The sequence below is a fragment of the Falco cherrug genome, chromosome 2, assembly GCF_023634085.1.
Source record: "Falco cherrug isolate bFalChe1 chromosome 2, bFalChe1.pri, whole genome shotgun sequence".
Classification (NCBI taxonomy): Eukaryota; Metazoa; Chordata; class Aves; order Falconiformes; family Falconidae; genus Falco; species Falco cherrug.
Window position 1 is genome coordinate 67041623 of NC_073698.1, and position 24542 is coordinate 67066164.

The following is a 24542-nucleotide window of genomic DNA, read 5'->3' on the forward strand; positions in this document are numbered from 1 at the left end:
TATGAATCCTCTCTCTGTTTGGACACTGCCTTGAGTCCCAAAGTCAGCTTGCTTTCTTTAATGGTCTATGCTTTGTCTAGATCATTAAAATAGCCTGTGTTTGGAAATGTAATGTTGTGGCCTCACATTCCCAGGAGGTCAGCAGAAATGCTAGCCTGAAGTATCCTTGCTAATACCACCTGCGGTTTGCTCTCTCCTCTGCATTGTGGTAGGAAATCTCCTTGTTTGTGCTGAAACAACTGGATGTGTGACCACACTAAGTGCATAAAGGGGCTGACCCAGTTTAAAAAAACCCAACAAACCAAAACAAAAAACCCTGTAAGATATCTTTCACCACTGTAACCCCTGCTGTATCAAGTTTACTGGTCCAGTTTGTAATATGCCAGCCCCACATGCAGGGTTGTTGGCAGTGGCAGAGGCACAGTGCAGGAATGAGGGACAGGGCAGAGAACTCCTTACTTCGGTGTTATTGCTGATTTCTTTTTGATGTGAAAACACAGCCTTAGTTACAGCTTCAGTCTAAACTTTGCACTCAGCTTTGATGTACTTCAGCAGCTTGCAGAAAGGTAATAGCATATGGTGACTGTGGTTTTGGTCCCTCCTGATGGTCAGGTGTAAGCAGGCAGTGTGTTATCAGATCTGTGTAAGCTGTGTGTACTGTTAGGATGCGATGTGATGAGATGGTGGCTCCTGAGGCATGGGCTGTTAATGAAAGCTAAGCCTGCTCCCACTCCCATTCCCCTTTTCTGATCACAGCTGGCTGGTACAAGTGGCTCTTAAGTCCCACCAGTAAGAGGTCATTGAAATAAATGGGGTTAGAAAGAAAACTCCAGAAGAAGGGGCTTAATTTTAATCCAGATCAGGTAAGTGATCTATCACTAAGTAGTACACTGAGTTGCACTGCAGTGCAGCAACCAAGACTGATGATGACTATAGTGCAGGGAGGCTTATGATGGGGGAGGACCAGACTTTCTTCAGCCAGCTTTGCCATCGATGCCCGTACCACTTGATTAAGCAAGTGAGTTCATGTAATGGCATAGTGTGCATAACGGTCTAGCAAAGTGTTAGTGTATTTTCCTTGGAACACGACCTCCCTCAGTGAGACTTTCTTTCATTTTGGACCATGCATCCCTCCACTGATGCACAAGCTGTCCAAAATCCCCAGGTATTAGTAGAGCACAGATTGCCAAGCCTAGGTCTGACATTCCCTGCCCACCTCCTTTGTGTACATGTCTATGGTTATCCTAAAAGCATATATTTAATTATCTGTGCCATCCATCCCCCTTCTTGGAAAATGCAAACCTCTCACGCCTTGACATGCAGAACACCTTCAAGCCACCTCAGTGTACATGCAGCATCCATAGCAGAGGTACAAAAGTAATTCTTATTTATGTCTGACCCCGGGCAACAAGTGATGTAGCCCACTGACTCTGTGCCCATTCATACCAGCTGAGGAAAAGGTTCCCCTCCGACCCACTGGTGTGATGCTGTCCCCTACTCCCCCATGATGATATCCACAGAGCACCATCCCTTCCGGGCTGTGGATAGAGGGCTGTTCAGCTGAGAGTTTTGTCCTCCCTGCCCAGTCCCTCTGGGGACAGGCTTGCTCACAGTCTCACTGCATAAGGACTTTCAATGGCAAAAGAGAAGACAGCTAATACTGTCCCCACTGTGCGTACAGCCAGACATGTGTTTTGCATTTGCTGTCTTAATGCTATGCTCAGTATAGCAGAAGCAGGCAGGCACATGATCTCCCTGAAGGCAGGATCCAGTGTTACTGTAGAAACTGGCCACCAGCTTCTTTTGTAGCTAGCAGCTGTCATGGTGTGGTTACAGCCAAAGCATGTCACTCCTGCAGTGTCTGCAGGCTCTGGAGTTTGTTTCTGCTTCTGAATCCTCTGTGCTACAGCTTGGAGATTAATTCTGCAGCTTCTATCAAAATGTGTTAAGGTATTTCTGAATTGTATCTAATTTTAGAACCATTCTTGATTAATATTCGATGTTCTTTCCAGGTTTCATTTTCCTTCACCAATACTTCAAGACACAGAAGAGCTGGTAAAGGCATTGCCATGAAACCTAACTTGAAGCAATGGAAACAACTCATGCTGTTTGGGATCTTTGCATGGGGTCTCCTTTTTCTGGTGATATTCATCTATTTTACAGATAGCAACACTGCTGAACCAGTTCCGAGTTCCTTTTCTTACATTGAAACTAAGAGGCTTCTGCCCCTTCAGGGCAAGCAGAGAGTCATCATGGGAGCCATTCATGATCCATCATTCTCTGAAAACATTGATGGGAATGAGGTACTTCTTAATGAAGATCTCTTAGGTCCTTTTAAATCGGGGACTGGAAGTATTAAGAAATGGACCGACTTGGAAGATGCCTTTAGAAATGAAGATGAGTTTTTTCCATCCCAGATAGGAAGAAAATCAAAAAGTGCTTTCTACCAAGTGAATGACAATTATTTATTTGCTGCTGGTCAGCCTCGGTCACACAACCACCTTCAAGAGATAGCAAAATTAATCTCAGCTGATGAGGATAATCCAAAAGTAAATATTTTACAGAACAACTGGAGCCATCAGAGAAGAATGAGGAGAAGGAGCACAAAGCACAGGAGAAGCCAGATGCTTGATGAATCTGATGACTGGGATGGGCTATATTCCACAATGTCAAAATCCTTTCTTTACAAGCTTTGGAAAGGGGATGTCTCTTCCAAGATGCTAAACCCTCGACTGCAGAAAGCAATGAAAGATTATTTGAGCACCAATAAGCATGGGGTGCGGTTCAAGGGGAAACGAAACTCTAAGTTGACAGGAGACCAGCTATTCTGTGAGCTAAAAGAAAGGGTGAATGTGAAAACAATAGATGGCAAGGAGGCTCCCTTCTCCACACTTGGATGGGAAAAGCACGTTCCCCAAATTCCACTGGGCAAATTATATACACATGGCTTTGGGAGCTGTGCCGTAGTTATGTCTGCTGGTGCAATACTGAACTCCTCTCTAGGGGATGAAATAGGTGGGTGAAATGCATCTATTCATGTGCATATGTATGTACATGTGTGTGTGTATGTTTGTCTTTCAAAGGGTTCATTCTTCTCAGGCATAGGTCTGTAAAGTCTGGTTCTTCTCTCTCACCAGCATTATATGAATATGAGCTTGTGGACTTCAGTGAAGCTATTCCCTTTCGTGACAATATAACTGAAAGGAGAATCAGGCCTGAAGTCATAATTTGATTTAAAGGAAACAAGGATGCCAACTTATCATATTACAGTTTGTAGCATAAAGGAAACACTGGTTTCATCAGATCTGCCATATTTGACATTTTGCTGCAGTATGTATTTCTTCAGCAGGTTAAGAGCCATGTTCAGGTTTTATTCTGCAAAGCTGTGTTACACCTGTCTGTGTTTTGTGGTGGCTCCTAGAGAAACTGTTTGTTATATTGCTGTCCCAGAATGAACTTTGTCTCCCTGCCAAGAAGCAGCAGAGCATCCTCTTCACCTCTTGCATGTTTATTGTTCACAGACGTAGAATTCAGACCCTTGAGTAGTTTCATACGCTGATGTCAAGTCCCCTGACCTCTTTTCCAAGAGTGAATTTAAATGATTTCAAGTATCTCTGCCCATTGTTTTTCCATGGCTGCACTGAGTCAGTGAGGTTACAGGTGTGCTTAGATGTCAGTGTCACACAGAATTCCCTACTTCAAGGTGGGATTTTTTTGGTAGCTATTCAGAAAAGGATTGTGGAGCCATAAAACTAATCCAGGTCAGTCTTATTTTCAGTTTTCAAGAACGAGTGCTGCTACTCATGTTAACATCTCAGTAGTTTTTCGTTTTAGTAGTACACGTGCAGTATGCTAAAAGCACTAAAAGAAGGATGAAATGTATGTCTCAGACTTGCTTCTGGAGCAAGAAGAGATATCTCCTTCCGTTCTCTACAAAAACCTTTTGATGTTCACTCATTAATCCTCCTACCTTCCAGGACTTCACATCCCAGTACTTGCTTCATGGCACTGTATCATCTCTTTGACACAGATGGGGTTCCTTTAAATCTCTGGAATGTATTAGAGCTGCTATCATTATCAAACTAATAAGCTTCCAGCAGAGCATGGGTGCCTGGCCAGCCTGCAGCTAAAATCACACCAGGGCAGGCCCCAATTTCACAGGGAGCCTCACCGGTTCAGAAACCTTTGGGGTTAAAAAGCTTAACAGTTCCTTCCTTCTGCAGTGTGTTATCTTGATTGAAACAAAATCTTCTGTCAGTGTTCCCCAGTACACCCGGTTTACACCAGTATGGATTAGTGCTGTACTGGGGAATCCATAGCACATTGTGACATATTTGCATAATTACATGTTACAGCATGTGCCATGGCATATTTGCATATGCGGGTGCAGCCGGGGTGTGGGTGTTGGTGCTTGGCGTGGTACCTGGAGCCTGTGTGCTCCTGTGTATACACAGTTTCTCAGGAGCACTCTGGGCACAGAAAGCTTATGCTGTTCTCTGAGGAAGAGCTTTTGATTTAATTGGGAAATTGTCATCTGATGCTGCCTGAAGGGAAGAGATGGTGTTTAGTAAGGCCTACAAAGAAGTTTCAGGTTTCTTCCTACCTGTTGTACAGGATGGTGCGTGAGGCAGCAGGAGTCACAGGCTGGGCCTGTTTAGCCTGGAGAAGGGAAGACCGAGGGGGGATCTGACCAGTGCGGACAAATACCATAAGGGCGAGTGCCAAGAGGACAGAGCCAGGCTTTTTTCAGTGGCGTACAGTGACAGGACAAGGGGCAACACAAACTGCAACACAGAAAGTTCCACCTGAACGTGAGGAAGAACTCCTTTACCTTGAGGGTGACGGAGCCCTGGGACAGGCTGCCCAGAGGGGCTGTGCAGTCTCTTTCTCTGGGGACATTCAAAACCCGCCTGGACACGACTCTGTGCAACCTGCTGTGGGTGACCCTGCTGTAGCAGGGGCTTGGACTGGGTGATCTGCAGAGATGCCTTCCAACCCTGACCTTCCTGTGATTCTGTCACAGAAGGTTTTTTCTAAGTGTTTTCCAGGACACTGACAGGTACTTGTGACTGAGCAGAGAATTTGGCCCACAACTGGGGGCTAGGAGGGGCGCCATCTGGTTGCTTACAGCCATCCCAGCATGGCCTGGTGCAAACATACGGATCTTAGTGGTCAGTGCGGCTCCTGGGAAGTGCTGATATACTGGAGACGTTGTGCCAGTGTTTCCCCACTTAAAATGGAAAATGGAAGTTCCAGCATCTGTTTGTATTATTATTCTCATGGGGAGGAAGTTACGCTTCCCCTGCAGAGTTCAGACAGTACGTGTTTACAGCTGAGCTCTTGGCTGTGCCTTTCCACTCCTCCCTTCTAGTCCTTGAAAAAGGGAGAAGAGTCTGACCAGGAAAAGAAAGATCAGACTGTACAAAGTGCTCTTTTCCCCCTGTGCATGCACAGCTGTAGAAGAAGACTCTCCTCTCCCCGAGCTGGCACCAGGGCTACCAGCTCTTGGTTGAAAATGCAAGTCAACCTGCCAGTTCGGAGGTAACCACAGGCAGCTGTGGTGTGTCCGCAGAGGCACAGCAAAGTCAGCATCATGAGGCGGTGGGGAAAAAACACCCCATGTGTGAGTTCTGAGTTTTGAGCCATGGGCTGTACAGCCTTGGTTGGTGAAGTTGCTGCAGGCAAAAGGCTTTTAGTATTTATCCTCCCAAAAGAAAAAAACAGGCCTAAGAAGGCAGGAGCAGAGGACCTTTCTCTTCATAGGCCTTTAGCTCCCTCTTCTGTGTTCCTATCAGAAACACAGGCAGAAATATTAATTTTTGTTCTGCCTTTTGCCCTCCCCCCATTGTTCTTGAATTAAATTAGCTATGGAAATACCACATGGGTACAGCAAACACTCCCGTTGTGGTCATACTGTTTAATGGGAGACCCAATTATTTTGGCATCATCAGAAAGTAACAGGGATCTGTGATGAAACCCCAGACTTCTTATGGTTTTAAAGTGGATATCTCCAAATACTTAATAAGATTTAAATTAGTTGACTTAAAACCAGCTATTATCAGTGTTCAGCTGCATCCTGGTCATGTGTTTTATGGTGACAGAGAGGTTTTATATCTTGATATGAAGAACCAGCACGGGTAACGTTGGAAATACAGCACACTGTCTTTCAATTAGGTTGTGAACCATACAGTTCCCATTGCCTGACCCAATTCCCAGTTCTCAGACAACAGATTGACAAAAACTTGTCAAATACAGGTCCAAATTTATGTCCTTAAATTCATAAGCAGGTTTCAAGTATAAAGGACCTTTGTTTTTCTTTTCCTTCTCCAAAAATGTGGAGTACCAGCAGCTTCTATTGACTTCATGTTCTCTAGTTCCTACACAATTAAGAAGCTTATGTTTAGGCAGGTGAAGGCTAGGTGTTGAGGCTAGGGTTGTCCCTGCACAGGGACATAGAAAAAGTCTCCACTTCTTAGCTTCTGAAGAGTTGGGCTTGGTGGAGATATGGCAGAAATCTCTCTTTTCAGACACAGCATGTTCAAGCAAGCAAGTATCGTTGAGGCTGGACCGCTGGCTTTATGTCACACTATGTTTTCTTGTCTGGAGTACAAGAAATGTGGACTAAAGGTACGAAAGGATGGAAAATCCCAGTCTGATAGGAGCAGATCTGAACTCCATTGAAGCATGGTGGTTATCTATGGAAACTTCTGCCTCCTCCATCTTTCAGCTACATACAAACACTTTTGAAGTGATCAGGGAAAACCATCTGTATAAACTACCTATAGGTTAAGGCATTACATGCCTGTTTTGGCCTGAATCATATTCTCTGCTTCCATTGATAGAAGGGATAAAAGTAGACCAGGGCCTATTGACAGGGACAGTGCCTTTTGGGCTTTGAGATCCCCTTAAGAGAAGAACTGAAGGGTGATTATCTTTTATCCAGTGGAGGCTTGCCCATAGTGCCACCCTTGACTCGTACTTGACCTATAGCTGCTTTCTATTCTGCATGACTTGGAGGTCAACAGCTCGGGGGGGAGACTTTGACAGTTCAGCTCTGCTAGATCTTTGCTACCAAGGGAGATCCTCTGGTTTCTGTGTGTGCACAAGTTTGTGGACTGACTTCCCTACAGAGACTCTTTAAGACTTGTACTGACACTGAGAGTAAGTACACTGTATGATTAATAGGTTTAGGGTAGTCTGAGATTTTCAAGTATTATAAAAGCCTGTGAACCACAAGCTTAGAGTTAAGTTGTTATTTGTTCAAATGTGCAATTAGATATCCTTGCAATTAACATGCTTTTTCATGGAGTAATTCTGTGTAGATTTTGCAATACAAATAGCGAGCAATTATGTGTACTAATAACTTTCCCATACTAACTTTATTCAATTAAGAGAAATATTTAAGTATTGCAAGCTAAATTAATGAATGGATGATTCTGAACTTTTTTCCAGTGGATTTTGATAATGTTAATAACGTATGTAAGATGCAAGAGGATTTTTGTTTGCACATAGTAGAACATTTATCATTCTTAGAATATCAAGATTAGGAATGTGTAAGTTTTACATTCGTTTAGATAATTTGTTTTATTTTACTGTTTTATGTTACTAAGAAAAACAAATTACTCCTTCATTTATGCACCTAGATTCTCATGATGCCGTTCTAAGATTTAATTCTGCTCCAACACGTGGCTATGAAAAAGATGTTGGAAATAAAACAACCATGCGGATCATTAACTCTCAGGTAGGATCTTCCTTTTGTGAATTCAAATCAATGTCATTTCTGTACAGTAAATTAATAACTTCTGAGAAAGTGTTGAGTAATCTAGGAAACAGCTAGTGATTTAAGAGTCATGACGTAGAGCAGGTAAAAGCTCTCCCTTACAGGAATGTTCACACTGCTGTCAGTGTGGAGTGATTGCAGCAGTTACTTGATATCCTTGCTTCAGAAGAATTGGTCTGTAAAGTTTCTCCTCTGTCCTACATCGGTAAAGACTCTGCAGGATGCCAGAGCCATCAGTACAGAAAACTTTCACCACACTGACTCAGGGTTCTTCATAAAACCTGAGCTGTGGGGATCCCAAAGCTCTTTTCTCATATTCTCTAGATCCCCAATTATTTCCTCACTGGAAGGCCAAAGAAATGGGAACTAAGTTTTCTTAATACAAAACTCTAGGCAAGTCAATTGTTCTTTAAAAATGTGGAAAGAACTAGTAAAAAACTTTAATGTACACTGGGTATTACACGTAAGATGGGTTTGTTCATCTGAATGGAAATGGAAAATGGGAATTTTTGCATATGGGTGTCAACAAATAATTGTGCATTGAGCTACAGTGACACCTTATGGTTGAGAGTAGTTTTTCAATTTTGAAAAAACTTGCCTGCACTCTGGTCTTGGGCAAACCAAGCTGCTTTCCTCTTTATGAAAGTGCAGCCAAAAACCAACAACAGAATTGCTGTAAAATTTTATGACTGATTGAAATGGTGAGTTTACTTAACACCAGTAGTATGGTTGGCAACGTAGCATGCTCTATACATACTGATTCTGGCTGAATGAGAGCAAAACCTTAATTTACTGTATTTCTTATGAATCAATTTCTTATTCTTTGAGGATGCCCATGCAAATTCCATCCTTGGTGGGTGTGTTCTCTGTGTGTTTAAGTTCATGTTCTTTGCTACCAGAGAGAGGATTGTTCACTGTTATTCCCTTCACACTCATTTTTTAGCTCTTTTGAGGCTGCAAGGACAGACTAGATCTTTGAAGTCATCTGGGTTAAATATGCCCCCTTTCGTTCGCTCAAGGGGAGAGAGCAGAAATACCTTACTCAGGCTTTAGTGCTGAAATTCATGTATCAAAGAACATTGATCTTAATGTCATTTATTTTACTTTTTGGGTTTTGTTGGGTCTTTTTCCTTATATTTGCCTGCTCTCTGTTTTACTGTTAGCCAAACATCCTGGTGCTGACCATGCCTGAACTTCTGTGCCAGGCAGGGAGGAGGGTTTAGAAACTTTTAGTTGACTAGTCTCAGTAGGCTCCCTGTAGGAGAAGAGAGAAATGCCTCTAGGGAGTGTTCTGAGCTTTGTTAGCTCCATAGTGAATTCAGAGGGACTAAACGGCTCAATTAGGCTGCTGTCCTGCTCTCCGCTGCTTGTGGCAAGCTGAGGTCCTCCTGGTTCCCGGAGCTGCTGCAGTACTCTCCCACTGGGGTGGTAACAGAGGGTCCCATGGTATTCTCTGCTGTGCTGTACATTGCTTGCTTTCCACAAGGCCTCTCAAGAAAACACAGGGCATGGCTAAAGTTCAGGGCAGGACAGCTCACACAGCTACCTCACAAATGTTTGTATTCCCACCACCTTTCTGCTCCTTCAAAGAAAGAGGTCAGAAGCCACCCATGATGCTCTGGCCACCTGCTGAGAAACTGGTCCTCCCATCTCCCAGAGTGAAATCTGCACAGGCCACTTAATAAAATTTGCTTTCCCTACCAGTACTGAAGATGGGTTACCCATACATGTTTACTGACTCTCCTTCCCTCCTTGCTGTTGGAAATTCCTGCATTCAGTTGATTAAAAGGCTGCTGTGGGCCTCTTCTTCCCTCATGTTCTCCACTGTGAAAGCCCAAAGGAGGTGAAGGAAACTGGTGCAGCCACAACAGATATTGTTATTCCAGAAGAAACTCATCTCATACATATGAATGCAGATTCACTAAGACTGAAATTTGTGTGGACAGCACCTCCAAAGGGCTCTTGCTTACTGAAAGGCAAGTAAGAGCGCCTTTGTGTGATAACTGTGGAACTGAGTTTTTAAAAGCTTGACCTTTTGGTCTGTTTGCTCTATACTCTCAAAAAAGGAGTTTACATTCTCAGCGACAACTGCTCTGAGAAATGGAGTTGGGGATGTTGATGGCAGCACGACTAATTCTGTTCTTGTTGTAGAAGGCTGATGGAAAGTCATTAAGCTCAAAGTTTATGGTAGGAAGAATATTGCCATGGAAACAATATTATTTTTCTGAAGAAAAATACGCATAATCAAATGTGGCTCATTGGATCCTAAAGGGAAATGAAAATTAGTATGAATTTATTTGTCTGGAATGTTGATTAGTTTAACAGCTGGAGCCAGATTCATGCTGTTTCAACCAATGCTGAAATCATTCAGCTCAATCCTCCCTGAGATTGGATACACCAGGGATCAGAGAGATCTGGTTCGGCATGGAGGGTCTGGGAAGGGATGAGCCAGGAGGAATGAAGAGGAAACTTCCAGTGGGGCAGGAGGATCAGGCAGAGTAGCAGAGGTGGGAGGGACTTCTATGAGAGCAGTAGATCAGAGCAACGTGACTTCCAAAATAGCCCTATCATGTGCCTGTTCCTGGAATTGTTTTGCTAGGTATACCAGCTTTTACAGTCATGGTCTGTTTGCCTTTTTGGAGTTACTTAAAAAGAGACTGACTTGCTATTGAAATGAGAAATCAACCGAAGGCTACGGGGGTGGGGGCAGGCAGGGAAAGACGTTATCTTTGGGGGCTGTAGCCCTTCAAAGAAAGCTGCTCTGAGTCTAAAGAGGATCCTGCAGGCTGTCTGAAATACTGTAGCTTTCATTTTGAAGTTCCAGGATACACACTAATGTTGATAAACAGTTATGCAGCATCTCAAGTGGTCCCATCACATCCCTCACAGATGGAGAGTAATTCAGCATACTGCTACTTCAAACTGTCATGAATGTTTATGGCTAAGCTTTTTTTTTTTTTGTATTTTTTTAACAAAACAAGATGCTTAAAATGAACCAGAATTAAAGCAGGACAAACAGCAGCGTGAGGAGGAGTGTTCATTTTAAAGAAGGATGCCATTTGTCTTTATCCCACTTGCTTTTAATGCTGTGCCATTCTTTGCATCTGTGTTTGCAGATTCTCACCAATCCAAACCATCACTTTGTTGACAGCTCCTTGTACAAAGATGTTATCTTAGTAGCCTGGGATCCTGCTCCCTACTCTGCAAATCTGAATGTGGTAAGATGTCTGCTTGGACCTTCCTTCCCAATCACTCTGAAAACACTGAAGAAAATGAATGTATTTTGTACTGCAGTCTCCTGGTTCTCATTGATCACAATGAACCCCAAGTTCTGTCTTTATCTAAGGAGTGGGGAATACTATTTCTGCATGAATTGGTCAAAACTGGTTTATTGGTCCAAAGCTTTTTAGTAGCCAGCACTTGTACTGGAATGAACTGCTCTGAGATGCTAGGGTAAATGGATGATGGTGGGGTTTTTTGATAAAAGACTGCTGTTTTCACTTAACAATGAGTTTTCTGTCTTTCCCAAGGAGGGAATTTGCTAGATTTCAGGAAGTTTTATCAGGAATGGTGAAGAATTGCATCCATTTTTTCCCACCTTACCCTCTGCCTTCCCAGACAAAATAGAACACTTTAATGAAAACCTCTCTTGGCACCTTCCCCATTTCTCAGGCCTCCTCCCCACTATTCTTCCCTTTGTGTCCACTCCCCCACAGCCATCTGTGCCCTGCTGTCTGCCCCCTCACTGAGAGCAGCAGACATCCATCTGGTTGTCACTGGGGGAGTCTCTGCTTTGGCTGGTGCTGCAGCTCCAGTGGACCAGTTGATCTGACGGTTCTTGGCAGGGGGAGCTCGGGTCTGAGCAGGCTGCAAAGTAGAAAGTAAACTTCATCTGCTGAACTCCCTTAGCAACAGATGCCAGAGACTGCGTGCCTCCTACACAGGCTGATGTCAGCCTGTTCACGTGCTGCTGCTGCTTCCATCAGGGAGAGGGACGCTTTCAGAGGAAGGTTCACCCCCATGCCCGGGTCTTGTGTCAGGGCTCTTTGAACCCCTTGTTTAACATGGGCCTGTGAGGAGGAGATGGGGTTGGCTCGTCCTGCAGTGAGTTGCTTGTGGGGAGTCTGTGTATGGAGAAAGGCAACGGAACAGCCCAGAGTGAGGATTGGCTTTCTAGAAGAACCATCCACCAATGCAGGCTGCTTTGCTACCTTTGGTTGTGTTCTGAAGCACCCAAATGAAGCTAGTTCACATTATTGTACAGGTAGTGTTCAAAACACATTTGATACTATAAGATTAAAAGAATTCTTACCTTTTTTTCCTCCCAGTGGTATAAGAAGCCAGACTACAATCTGTTCACTCCGTACGTACAGCATCGCAGGAAGCATCCAAACCAGCCGTTTTACATTCTCCATCCAAAGTTTATATGGCAGCTGTGGGACATCATACAGGAGAACACTAAAGAGAAAATACAACCCAATCCTCCTTCTTCAGGTTTTATTGGTAGGTGTATCAAAGATGGGCTCAGTAGACATGATAGATTAAAATAAAATTTAGAAGTTGTAAATGTGTATATTGCATGAGGATCAAGTCCGTAAACATATACTGTTTGTTCTTGGTGCTCTATACGGAAACAATGGCTAGCCAAAACACACAGTATGAGAGCTAGAAAATAATTGGGTAAATTTAATGTTCTGCTTTCTTGCCCTTTACATCGATTTATAAAACATATGTAGATCTGTGAGAAATTTGTATTATTCCGTGTTAATTTATCTGTTGAGAACCTGCTCAACTCTGAAGTGCTTTGTTGGGATCACAGAGCAGAGATGCATCAGACAAGTGAAAGCATATGACAGATCATAGAGAGAGGATGAAATCACTGGCAGGCCAAGCTGTATTTCCCACACAGATCAAGGAATGGGATTTCCCATGCCAAGTCATGGCTTCCAGTGCTCAATCTGTAAGCACCCAAAGCATCCCTTTTCTTTCTTACACTTGAAGGAGCAGAGTTTCACTGTATTTTTTTGTCCTTCCGTAGTATTTCTTGGGGGATATTTGGCACTGTGCCCACAGTTCATACAGCATAACGACTTATCTGATGTATAGCAGGTCCTGATTGTGAATGTCTGGTGGATGCAAATAATCAAGAGTAGCAAGGCTGAGTCAGGGTCTTCCTTACTCATGCTTCTAAAGGCACAGAGAGCCATAGAACTCCAAATGCTGTCTTCTGTTTGGAAACTCCATCCTTTCCTCTTTGACATGGTAATATTAGTCTATGTATTTGCTGCTGTCAGAAAATGCTTTTTTTTTTATTCTTTCTATCTGAAACTGCAAGCAAAGATACCTGGTATTGCGTCTGACATCGGAAAAATAGTTCTGAGCACTTATCTTGGGCTCTGTGTGCAGTAGTGGCATCCCAGGATATGGTGGAGCCAACCAAAGGCCTTAGGGAGGGTGCTGAAGCTCTCAGAGGGCTGACATGAAGGTGTCTAGGGGATGCTCATCTATGACCTGAGTGGGTTGAACTTACCTGGAGCATGAGTGGAAAGAAGAGGAAGGTTTGTATGTTAGAGGAAGCTGGTTTGACAGTTGTTTAATTCTTGAAGTGAAATTTTTGGAACCTGCTTGTAAAAATTCATAAGGAGAAGACTACTCTTGTGGAATGATCTCACCAGCTGCATTCACATTTTGCAAAAGCATTTCGTGGAGTCTGAAGTTGATAAAAATAGGTTAACAGCTGCTGATAGTAAGAATAGTAAAGAGCATCACTGTGCTGTCAATCTGTACTTCTACCATATGTAAGAAATACTTCTAAAGCTTTCTTTGAAGAAGTGGAGTTAATTTCACTATAAGAATAGAACGGTAATCTTCAACGTCAAATCTAAATGTCCCTGACAAAAAATACCCTTCAAGCAGAGAAAGCTTTGAAAATATCAATCATTAAACAAGCAAAAACATTAACAATAAAAGCTGTACAGATAAATGTACTCTGTGTGTACAAATGCAAATTTGACTCTTTCTCCTCTAATGGGAATTTTATGCTTAGACATTTTGGTAATACTATTATTAGCTTGAAGAAAACCATACAGTAAGACAAGCTTATTGGGAGTCATATCCACCTCATTTGATAACTAGCTGCTGTTCTGAGAGATGCATTTTAAATATTTTATTGGGGAGAGGCTTCCTATTTTGGTAAACTTACGCCTATGCATTACACATGTAATATAAACTGGGAGACAGCACAGAAAAGGCTGGACATAAAGTGCAAGATAAAGTGTAAAAAATATAATGCAGCTTGGCAGAAAACTGAAAAGTCATGTTGGTGTTCCAATCAGGTCTCTCTCAACAACTCAAGCAGCAAATAATCCAGTTGGAACTGAAGCTGGCAGGCACAACCGAGTGCACCTATATGAAAGGCTTATCCTGAATACTGAGCTTCTACCTGATTCTTATAAAATCTATGAAGTTTTTTTCTGTATAATTAATAGAAAGAATGGGTAAGTGATGGCCATCATAAAATATGGGCGTCTTGATTTCAAGAACATATGAGAAGATGGTTTGTTAAATGGCCATGCTGCTCATACCATTGTGCTCAAAACAGCTGTGTGAAGGAAAATAGGCTGTTGTTAAACAGAGGGTCTGAAGTTTCACCGAGGGACTTGTATCCCTGAATCTGAGCTCTTTATAGCATGGACCATAGTGATTCTAATCACTTTATTAGAATAATTTGTTGTTAGTCTGTGTGCATATAGCATGGACCATAGTGGTTCTAATCAGTTCATTAGAGTAACTTATTGCAAGTCTGTGTGCAATGCTGTGCAATTAGAACAAATGCAGGCTCTGTGCAAGGACCTAGTTTGTCCATATTTACACCAGCAGAAGGTCAGGGAGCTCTCTGTGAGCTGCAGCTACTTGTGGAAGAAGAGCAGTAGTTCCTCAAATCATTGTTGCTGCCAGTAGCATGGAAAAGGTAAAAAAAAAAACAATAAAATTTTCTAGATCAAGTGAAGCATTTTGTTTCAAGCTATTTAACTCTCTATAGCCCCAGTTTACAAAATTGGATAAGTGTATAAATTAAAACATGAAAACATCAGACTTGCCTTTCAGGAATGTCAGGAATGTTTTAGGGTAGCGGTAGCCTGTTTCTTCAGTAATTACATTTTTCACCTGACAATTGTATCTATTTCTGCTGCTTAGCAGTATTTATAAGAAACAAGAGTCTTCCAAAAGGGAGGATGCTTCGTGGAACTGCAGCAGTGAGTCAGCATCCTTCAGCAGTGATTGATGTCAGGGAAATCTTTTAACATTGTTATAATAGCTGTATTAAAGTACTTAATTCACAATATTATTAATTTTTTTTCTCTTGCAAAAGGGGCAAGTGGGTCGTTTGTGGGGAAGAGGTAGTCTCACGTGCTGTGACTTCAGGGGAATGAGAGAGTGAGAAGAGGTAGGACCTTTTCCTGGTTGCTCCACCGCGTGGGAGCTAGGGAGGAAAACACTTTCTGCACTTCCTTTGGGGTATGGGATACCCTGTCTTGGCATAACTCTCTCCTGGAGCCCCTGGCTCCCCAAAACCCTGTGTACATTAGCTCTGCACCAGCATGTTGCTGATGAGAGGCAACAGCACTGTGATATCTGGTGGCTGGGGTAAGGGAATGTCCCAGCTGTAGAGGAGTGGAGAGGAGAGGATGGGGAGAGAAGTGTGGCACAGAGCAGGATTGCTTATGCTCTACAGGTTGTGTACAAACTGAGGCACAAGTCTTGAACGCTTCAGTAATACCGCATTTTGTGTACATTCACATACAGTTTGAAACATTTTAAACATGTCAGTGCTTCCAGCCACTTCTGAAATGGTTACACACAGCACGCATACACTATGGAGGTCTAAAACCAGGTCAGATGAATACTACCCAACATAGACGAGCTTCCTTTAAGAACAGAGTTTCTCTGTTCTGCTCCATCTGGTTCTAAACTGTAGATGTTGCTGTCTTTGGTTTTCGTTTAAGTAGCATGTCAGCTCACGGCATCCCATCCGTCACTGGTGCCAGGCTGCACCTTAACAACCTACACACACAGACCCACATCTGACCACAGTCTTTTCGGCTAAATTTGTTATCACTTTGACATTGTTTTCTATCCAACCTGTTGATGGGTGTAAATTCAGGACATTGCTGAAAGTAGGCTGAACTCATTGCCTTCCAGGTTGCATCCCGTTTGTTAGGTGTTACTTCTGGAGGTGTAATGTCTAGGAAGGATTAACTTGGTACAGACAAGTGTTACCTCTTCACTTCCTATAATACAGTTTTCACTGTGAAATATGAACGGTCTTCCTCCCCATTTTCTGAACATATGAAAGCTCAGGTTTTAGTTGAGTCTGATAATGAATAAATTGCCTGTCTCTATTTTTACCATTCTGCTATAAGAAAACTGTTTCTATAACTTCCTTGGAAGAATGTGTAAACAATCTAGTTCTGACCTTACATTTTTGTCACCTGAAGACCAAGACGGTAACTGCTTTCTTGAGTTTCTCAAGAGCAGCATTCTGTGTGCATTGGAAGGGATGGTACATTAGCATTAGGAAAGTTTGAAGGCTTGTTAATAATGTCTAGGTTATAGACAAGCTTTTCTATAAAGATTTTGCTTCTGTCTGTTGTTTACTAACTGGATTTTCTATTAATTCCTACTTACTATAGTCCGTCAGTACATTTTGTTAGCTTACCTCTTAAGAGGTGATTTTACTTGAAATCCACATTTATATACCCCTTATATACTCAGCAGCTTATATCTTTTTAAAAAGCTATATAAAAGCTCTTACTGTCTTTTTATTTTTTTACTCCCAAATCAAAACATGACCTGTGTAGATTTTTACATTTTACGTTGTCTGTGTAGGTGGTAATCTGCCGCGTGTTGTAGCTTTTAAGTGTCACATATGAACCACTAAACGCAAAGTTATAATTAAGCCCAGATTACTTTATTGTTGCTAGAAAGAAAGACTCGTTTGAGGCTTTACAGTTGACATTACAGATTTAAGTTATGCATCGTTAATAGTTGATAACGTTATTTTAATCTTCATTTGCATGCATCGAGACAATAGCACAAGCAAGACTATCATTACACTGCGACATCGTCAGATCATTGTATGACTAAGAACTGAAATTTAAAATGGCTTCAGAGAGCACGTTGAGTAGAAGGATGCAGCTGATCTCCAGCTCTGCTTACAAAAAATACGCTTGGATGAACTGAAAGAAACAATTTGACATACCAAGAGTTGCCTTTATTACTGTTACTTACTCTGCTATTCGCCAGCAGTTGGTAAAGGAACAGAACAGTGCTTACTCTTTCCAGCCCAACTTTGTTCAGGTATTATCACACAAATAAATAATACCTCCAAAGACGTAAGGTTGAAATTCTTCTTGCTCTAATAAAAAGCACTCTAAAATTTAAGCATCTCCAACTTCCTGAAATACAGAGATAAAAGAGCAAACTCTTCTCTTACAGCACCCCAGATCACTCAAAAATCTTTACTATCATAGTGTATCACCCAGATTTGAATAATGCATTTAAAATTATATGATATTACTGGCCAGCATTTTCCAGTCTACGCTCATATTACAGAATATATTATTGGGATTAACATATAGCTTTTTGCGTTCAACATTAAGTGATAAATATGTCATTTTATAGGTCCACTATATAATGTGAGTTCTGTACATCAAAGATGACAAGTATTGCACAATTTATTAAGCTTAGGCACAGGGCCATTTGGTGACAGTTACATTTCTTTATTATCTGGTTTTCTTGTGCTTGGTATTTGTCATAGTTCATGAACTAAACAGGTAAAAGAAAAAATTTTTAGAAATACAGTATTTTAAAAGGCAGAACTACTTTTACTATCTCTTCCAATGAACAACTGAGGCAGATTTGGCCCAGTTTCAAGGGGTGACAGATTTTCTTGTGGGACCTGAAATGCAATCAGGAGAGACTATAGTAGACTGACACATAGAAGACTGTACATTCTAAATGCTTTATGATTATTCATAATGCTTTCAAGTGCACTGATTATCAAACATAAACTTACTAGTGTGTCTGGCTAAATTGTTTTCTGTAACTAAATTTGTGGTGTGTGTGAAATGAGACACATTATGAGTATAATAATCACATTATATGTATTTAAACGTTTTCAGTATCTCTTACATTTTGTTGAAATGAAGCTGAGTTCTTGCTGAATGTTTGAATTACACTTATTATTCTAGATGCTTTCATACAGAATCTGTTGTATTCAGGTATATTAAACTATATTTTATTTACTTGCAAACTAGAGAACATTATTTTTAAATTAGTGTGCTCACCGCAAAGCCTAATTGTACTGTACAAGGGATGCATGCTGGAAATTCAAAACCTCTTGAGTCATTACAATTGCGAAGAACAAGTTGAAAAACATTTTCTCCTTTTGATTAGAATCCAGATTATATGTTCATTTGTATAAATCATCAATGCAAGGAATTTAATTTTAATTTAATTCTGAGTTAAATATTTTCAGAGCAGATTGTAAAAGCTCAGGAGTTTATTTGTGCCAATTGGACTGAGTTTAAGCCATACCCAACATTCCCTGACACCATAGATATCTGCCAAATAAGGGGAAAAAGTAACACATCTTTCTAAGGATTCTGAAATACTAATATTTTGAATATTTATATTCAAATATATATTCACATATATAATAAATACTATAAATAATTTTTAGAGTATTTGAATATAATATTTTTAAATATATAATATTTTATTAGCATCTAATATTCTACTGTTATAACAAACTTGCAGGTTGACTGTTTCTCTAACAGCCACATCATTTCTTTGGGAAAATATTTTTAAAAGAATATTCTATGCTCACAATCCTTTTGGTTTTGGTTTTTTTTTTTTTTGTCCAGTGTGGTATCCAGGAACATTGCCATTCACCTATAAAACATTCATAAAGCACAGATTTGAATGATCTACTATAAAACAACTTTTCTGCACACAGGCAGAATTATTTTCCATTTTTCCATTTTCATAGTTGTAATCCAAATGGGACTTTCAAAAATCCAGCAAGGGTATTAGAATTAGAGTGGCCTATGCAGAAACACCTTCAGCTGTGATTTTGAGTGTATGGTTGCACCAGTCATAGTTGCCAAAGCTAAAATCATGCCAGATATCCTGACTTTTTCATTGCTGTGAAATTTAGATTGGATATTTAAGCTCTAAAAGTTTTAAAGGTTAAACATCAGATCTGGAAGAGACCAAGTCTGATGGTCGTTTTCACATGGGCTTGCTGGTTTCAGAGTCATGCCTACAGTATGAGTTGCGCATGCTTCAGTAAACTTCTGGAAAGATTCAACAGCTCCATTCCCATCCTTGGAGTTATGCAGTACTGGGCTGGACAGGCCCGCAAGCGACCTGGTCTGACTTCAGAGTTGTCCCTGCTCTGAGGGGACTCTGAACTGCCCGTACAATTCCCTCCAGACCCCCTCCACAGATCTCACGGCAATGTCATGACTCAGACAAATGGCAACATTTCTGCTGGTTTGTAGTGGAGTTTAACGGGTTCTTGACCAGATTCCCTAGGCACAGTAATAATACTGCTACTACTAGATTAAACCAATTAATCTAGTTAACCTAGTTTTTACAAGCTTTTTTAGGGCCCACTAATGAAAAGCAGACTTTGTGCTGTGCCCCATGGACTTCTCTCGGCATTCTTTCTAAGGAGTACTTCACCCTTTATTGATGTTTGCATGCTATAGATAGCCTATCGGCTTTCCCTTTCACTTTGTAGTTTTTCCTAAGCTGTGCATGTCCTCTTGCCTTCCCTAAATACTTTGTAATTCACTGCCTTCACTCCTATTCCTGTAACTTAATCCTTATGAGTGTAAAAAACCAACCAAACAACAACCATCTCCTCTCAGCTTAATCATTGCACGTAAAATTTACTTCTCTTTATGGTCCATGGCTAAGTCAGTCGGAGAACAGGACTCATGACATCTAGCTTTAGCTGTCTCCAGTGCAGGTACGTATTTGTGTTAGTCAGCCTCAGACTTAGTAGAGCAAAAAATGGGCACCTCTTAAGACCTGTGTTCCCTTCTACATGTGAAATTTTCGTCCCATACTGGGAGTGCAGGTAGAACTTAACGCAGTACAGGTATCGATGCAGCCGCTCAGGCTTTCTCTACAGTCAACAGAAAGAAACAGGAACTTTTGGGGTATGACTTGTATGATCCGGTTTTAAATGTCTACTCTGGGATGAGTAGACATGTACGGCTTCCTAAAGGTGCCCACTTTCTTGTACTGACAGCAAAGGAGCCTGTGATACCTATCTCAGGTGTGGGTAACTGCACCAGTGGGCACATTTGGTCAGATGAATTACACCTTGTTTTCCTTTCTTCTCACAGTGCTCCTGGAAAAGCCAATTATATTATTTTTTTACAAAGCTCCAAAAGCTTCTAACCTAGGAGAGTGGAGGAGAAGGTGCCTGATAGCAAGAGCCAGACTCGTACTTTCAGTTTCTGCCTAGTCACTAGAGAGGAACACTTACTGGGAACAATTCATCCCATCCTAAAGTAGGCATCTAAAATAAGTCAGATGAATTGTGCCCTAGAAATGCCCATCTCCTGCATTGTCTATAAAGAGTGCATGAGACCAGCTAGGTCAGAGATGGGCATGAACATCTCAGCAAGATTAATTCTGTCCAGACTATAAAGTGCTGGGACAATGACCATCTCATCATGCTCATTAATGTCTCCTTAGGTCATGTGTAAGCCAATCTGCTGTTTTATAAGTAGTAATTGTGCATTGACTGGAAACTAACTTAAGGACTGTGAGCAAAGACAAATATTGAAGTGTATCATATGGAAATTCTTCACCCTACAGGCTATCAAACAGTGTAGTTTTCATTCATACCGGTGCTGATGATCAAGGAGAAGTGCTGAGATGTGAAACAAATTTGCAGATAATATTGAATTGGGCAGTGATGTGAAAAGTACATGGCCAAAATAAGTAGATAGGCATGTACTCTGCAGGCAATACAGGGAAAGGAACTAAACAAGTGACACTTGGAAACTACAGGTTAATACATGCAGGAGGAAACATGAAGAGATTCAGCCGCAGAAGAGAAACCTGGGAAGCGCTAATACAGAAAGAGCTGTGTAAAGATAACAAACGGGAAACAATGTAGGACGACTCAGAGTAGACTGGCAAGCAAAACAGGTTAACGGAAGCAAGATCAAGTCAGTAAGCAGTCAGGTGCATACCTTTTTTTATCTTTGAGATTGCATCCAAAGCATGAAGCTTCAATTGTAATGTAACAAATATTCTGGGGATCATGTAAGTGCCAAAAAGCTACTGGTAGTTTCAAAAAAATGTTAAGATCAGTGAAGGTAACTGGAGGAGAGAAGGGAAGATGGAAAAACTGAGTTGTGAGGTAGATGAAAATACAGACAGCTTGGCACACTTATACTTGCTGGATACTGATGTCAGTAACTCACTGCAATGTTAATACCAAGCAAATAGAGAAACTGAGTGAAAGAGTGATGCTATAAAATATGGGCTGGAACATGAGACCCGTAGCCCAGGGAGATCCGTTGGCAGCCCTATTCTAGGGACTTAAGAAAAACAAGCCAGACATGGCATTAGAAAGTAAATAGTATAAAAACTGGATATATCCTAATCCATGGACTGGTTTAAATGTCCTCATGGTCTAAACTGTTGCTGTTCTTTTAAAGATGCTCCAAATAATGTTTTTTGTAAACTTACATGGCAGTAATAGCTCTACAACACTAGGGCTGTCCCCTGTGGAGGGGCATTCACATCCTCTAATGCACAAGACAGAAATGAACCCATTTTTTCCCCTGTTTTAGTGAGGACTGTGTTCATACAAAGAAAACAGCTTATTTTCCAAAAAGACTTATCTTTTTTTTCCCCCTCTCCCCTTTTTTTAATAATACTATACTACCTTCTGTTTTTGAATGAAACAGCAGGAGCATATATTTCCAAGGGACAGTCTGGGGGCTGCGGAGGGACCTACCTCCTCATGTTCATGTAGACTGAGTGTGTAATCCTGCATGCCCAGGGATCTCACCCATAGGTGGTTGGGATGGGGGCGATGGTTGTACTGCACTGTTGGTCTCTTTGTCTGTAGTGTTAGGGGTGCTAAAGGACAAAAAGTCTGGCACTGACCATGGGTTTTCCCCAGAGTAGTGTTTGAGCATTTGACACGTGCACTGGGTCTGGAAGTCTCTGGAGCACTCCCGTTTCCACCAGTACAGGTAAGCCTTTAGCCCAAGGACACCTCTGTATGTGGTAATCTCTAGTCATCGTTCAAGCTCATCTTTCAGTTTGTTGACCCTAGACTTCAACACAAAGATGTGCTGTAAATTAGCTGTTACCACTCAGAAACTAGCCTGTTAAGTCACTGTCTTTCCTCCCATGAAACATTATTGCCTAGCATGAGCAAAAGCTTGAGTGGACTATCAAAAAATAAGTTATTTATGAGCAACCTAATCTGAAATCACAAGACAATGACTGGACGGACAAGACAGGAAAGGCAAGAAGCTAAACTAGATTGCCCAGCGTGCCTTTTAGATTGATTCTGGAGGACGTTGATCTCCCTAACACTCTACCGCTTCTAAGTGCTCCATTAACTAATTTACAGGAAAATCAATGATAATGCTTAAAATTTTGTCATTATTGAACCATACCTGCAGTGATGTGGCCATCTTTACTGTTATTAAGGAAATTATGAGAGTCCCAATTTTTGTTCTTGACAGTTTTCCTATTCCACAAATGGCAACTCCCTTTGTTAATTTCAAGGTTAGCTGAGTAATATGGCAGTGAAATGAAACACACTCCAGTTAAGGCTTGTACTTTCCATCAGGGCCAGTTTTCCTAAGACATTGGTGCTGCAGCTTTTGAAACTGGCTCCAGGCTTGGTTCGGGGTGCGGGAGAGAAGTCACTTTACTGTCTTTTTCTGGACGTGGTTCATTATTGCACACGTTCCCACCATCCGTCCTCTGATTCAGCTGGATAACGGTTACCTTGGAGTGACAGGTGTGCTCTCCATCAGTGGAGGAGGGACGCTGGCAGTGGAAAAGCTGACGAAAGCATTTGTAAAACTGAAACAACAAACAAACAATTCTAGCCATAGTTGCTAGGCAGGCTGAAGTTTAGAGCATCTCTGTAACAGCTTGGAGGCAGGGAAACATGGTTTATTAAGCTCACACTTTTTGCTCAAATAGGGATTAAGTATTTTTTCACTGTGAATCTGTGTTTCTTGCTGCTTGAGACTAAAGTTCACTTAAATTTGTGGACTTTTCCTTAGAAACTGATATGCTTAGCTTTTCTGAGACCATAGACTGTAGAGTGTAAAGCTGTAGAACAATCTAAAACATTTTCAGAACCTTTCATTTATGCTAAAAGAAGATTTAATCACAGAAGTAATTGGTTTTCAGTTACTTCACACATCAGGCAGGGAAAAATCATTTTGATAATCTAATGATACACAGCAGGGAGAACATAAGGTTCTTTTCATTAGCAAGCCATTGAAATCTCTGTGTTCCCGAACTGCAAACTAAACTTCAGAAAATGGCTTTGCTTAATTAATGAACCAAACTAATTTTTTATGTTAATACATTTCACTTGTGAGAGCTACCCAAAACACCTTTGATGCTTTATGATTCTAAAGCTGTTGTATAGAAAAAAACAATTCCATCAGATCTCATTGGTAAGTGCAAAGTGAGCAGAATTATACAGCTGTCTCCTCTGAGAACTGACAGTCATTTTCAACGGGTAGGGATACCAGCAGCGCAACAAGTACTTCCACACATTTTCTACATATTTTTAAGTGAAACAGAAAAAGGCTCCCGGAAGCTGTGATTGATGTGAAAAGTATTGCAGTTGATTAATATGTGGTATTACTCCCTTTGAAAATGTTGCAGTTGCAACAGCAAGATTTCTCATTTTAAAGCTACAAAGGCCTTCTGTTAGTATGGTTTTACAGTTGTGCTGCAGGAAAACAAAGGTTGCATAAGCCCACCTATCTTCCTCCTGAATCTGTCCTGGTCTTGTTTTGATCTTGAGCATGGGCTAAGGGGATTAACAGCATCTTAAGATCAAAGTGAAACTTTGCCTGGCTTTAAACAGGAAATTAATTTCCACATGGCCTTTTTTAGCCTCTGTTGACATTGCAAATGATAGTCTGCCATTGACATGTGGCAGGAAAAAATGGGTTGCTATTTTGTGGGTTCCTGCTTGCCGAGCAGGAGGTGGTCAGGGGCTTTTCCTCATAACAGCACTGCTCTAGGAAGGAATTCACCTTCCTCAGCCTCTCCTTGTGAAACTCTTCACCAAGCTGTCAGAAGCTGTGGAGTTTTGTGCCACCGCTACATGGCTGATGTTTCTTTATATGCCCTTCTGCATGTATTAGGCTGCCTTCTTGGTGTTGTCTTCCTGGAGAAGCAAGTGGATGGGAAAAGTGGAATTCATTCAATTCCAGACTAAGAAAGACCAACATTGTAATATGGTAGAGATGTTTCAGGGAGTACATTGATGCCCTAACATTGCCAATGATCTGAATGAACCACCCAAAAGTTGTCAAGGGAAGAAACATGGGTGACACTGGCCCATCTCTCTGTTCTTGTTTCCCTTTGCCATGGTGTACAAAAACGTAATGGGAGGTCAATCAGATTCTTCATAGCCTTGAAGATTAGTATGTGTGTAAATATATGCAAGACACAG

The 24542-nt window shown here is 41.4% G+C and overlaps 2 protein-coding genes across 2 annotated transcripts in view; one reads left to right on the top strand and one right to left on the bottom strand.

Annotated features, from left to right (window-relative positions):
* Window positions 1–24542, top strand: part of ST6GAL2 (ST6 beta-galactoside alpha-2,6-sialyltransferase 2) — a 53938-nt gene that overhangs the window by 23665 nt on the left and 5731 nt on the right. The window contains exons 2-5 of the mRNA XM_055703117.1: window positions 2013–3015; window positions 7644–7741; window positions 10897–10998; window positions 12109–12283. Coding sequence (XP_055559092.1) covers window positions 2070–3015; window positions 7644–7741; window positions 10897–10998; window positions 12109–12283 — 1321 coding nt within the window. The 5' untranslated portion in view covers window positions 2013–2069. The remainder of the gene's footprint in view (window positions 1–2012; window positions 3016–7643; window positions 7742–10896; window positions 10999–12108; window positions 12284–24542) is intronic.
* The window catches only part of LOC114017421 (pinopsin-like), a 92516-nt gene continuing 86556 nt past the window's right edge, over window positions 18583–24542 (bottom strand). The window contains exon 5 of the mRNA XM_055703118.1: window positions 18583–22921. Coding sequence (XP_055559093.1) covers window positions 22694–22921 — 228 coding nt within the window. The 3' untranslated portion in view covers window positions 18583–22693. The remainder of the gene's footprint in view (window positions 22922–24542) is intronic.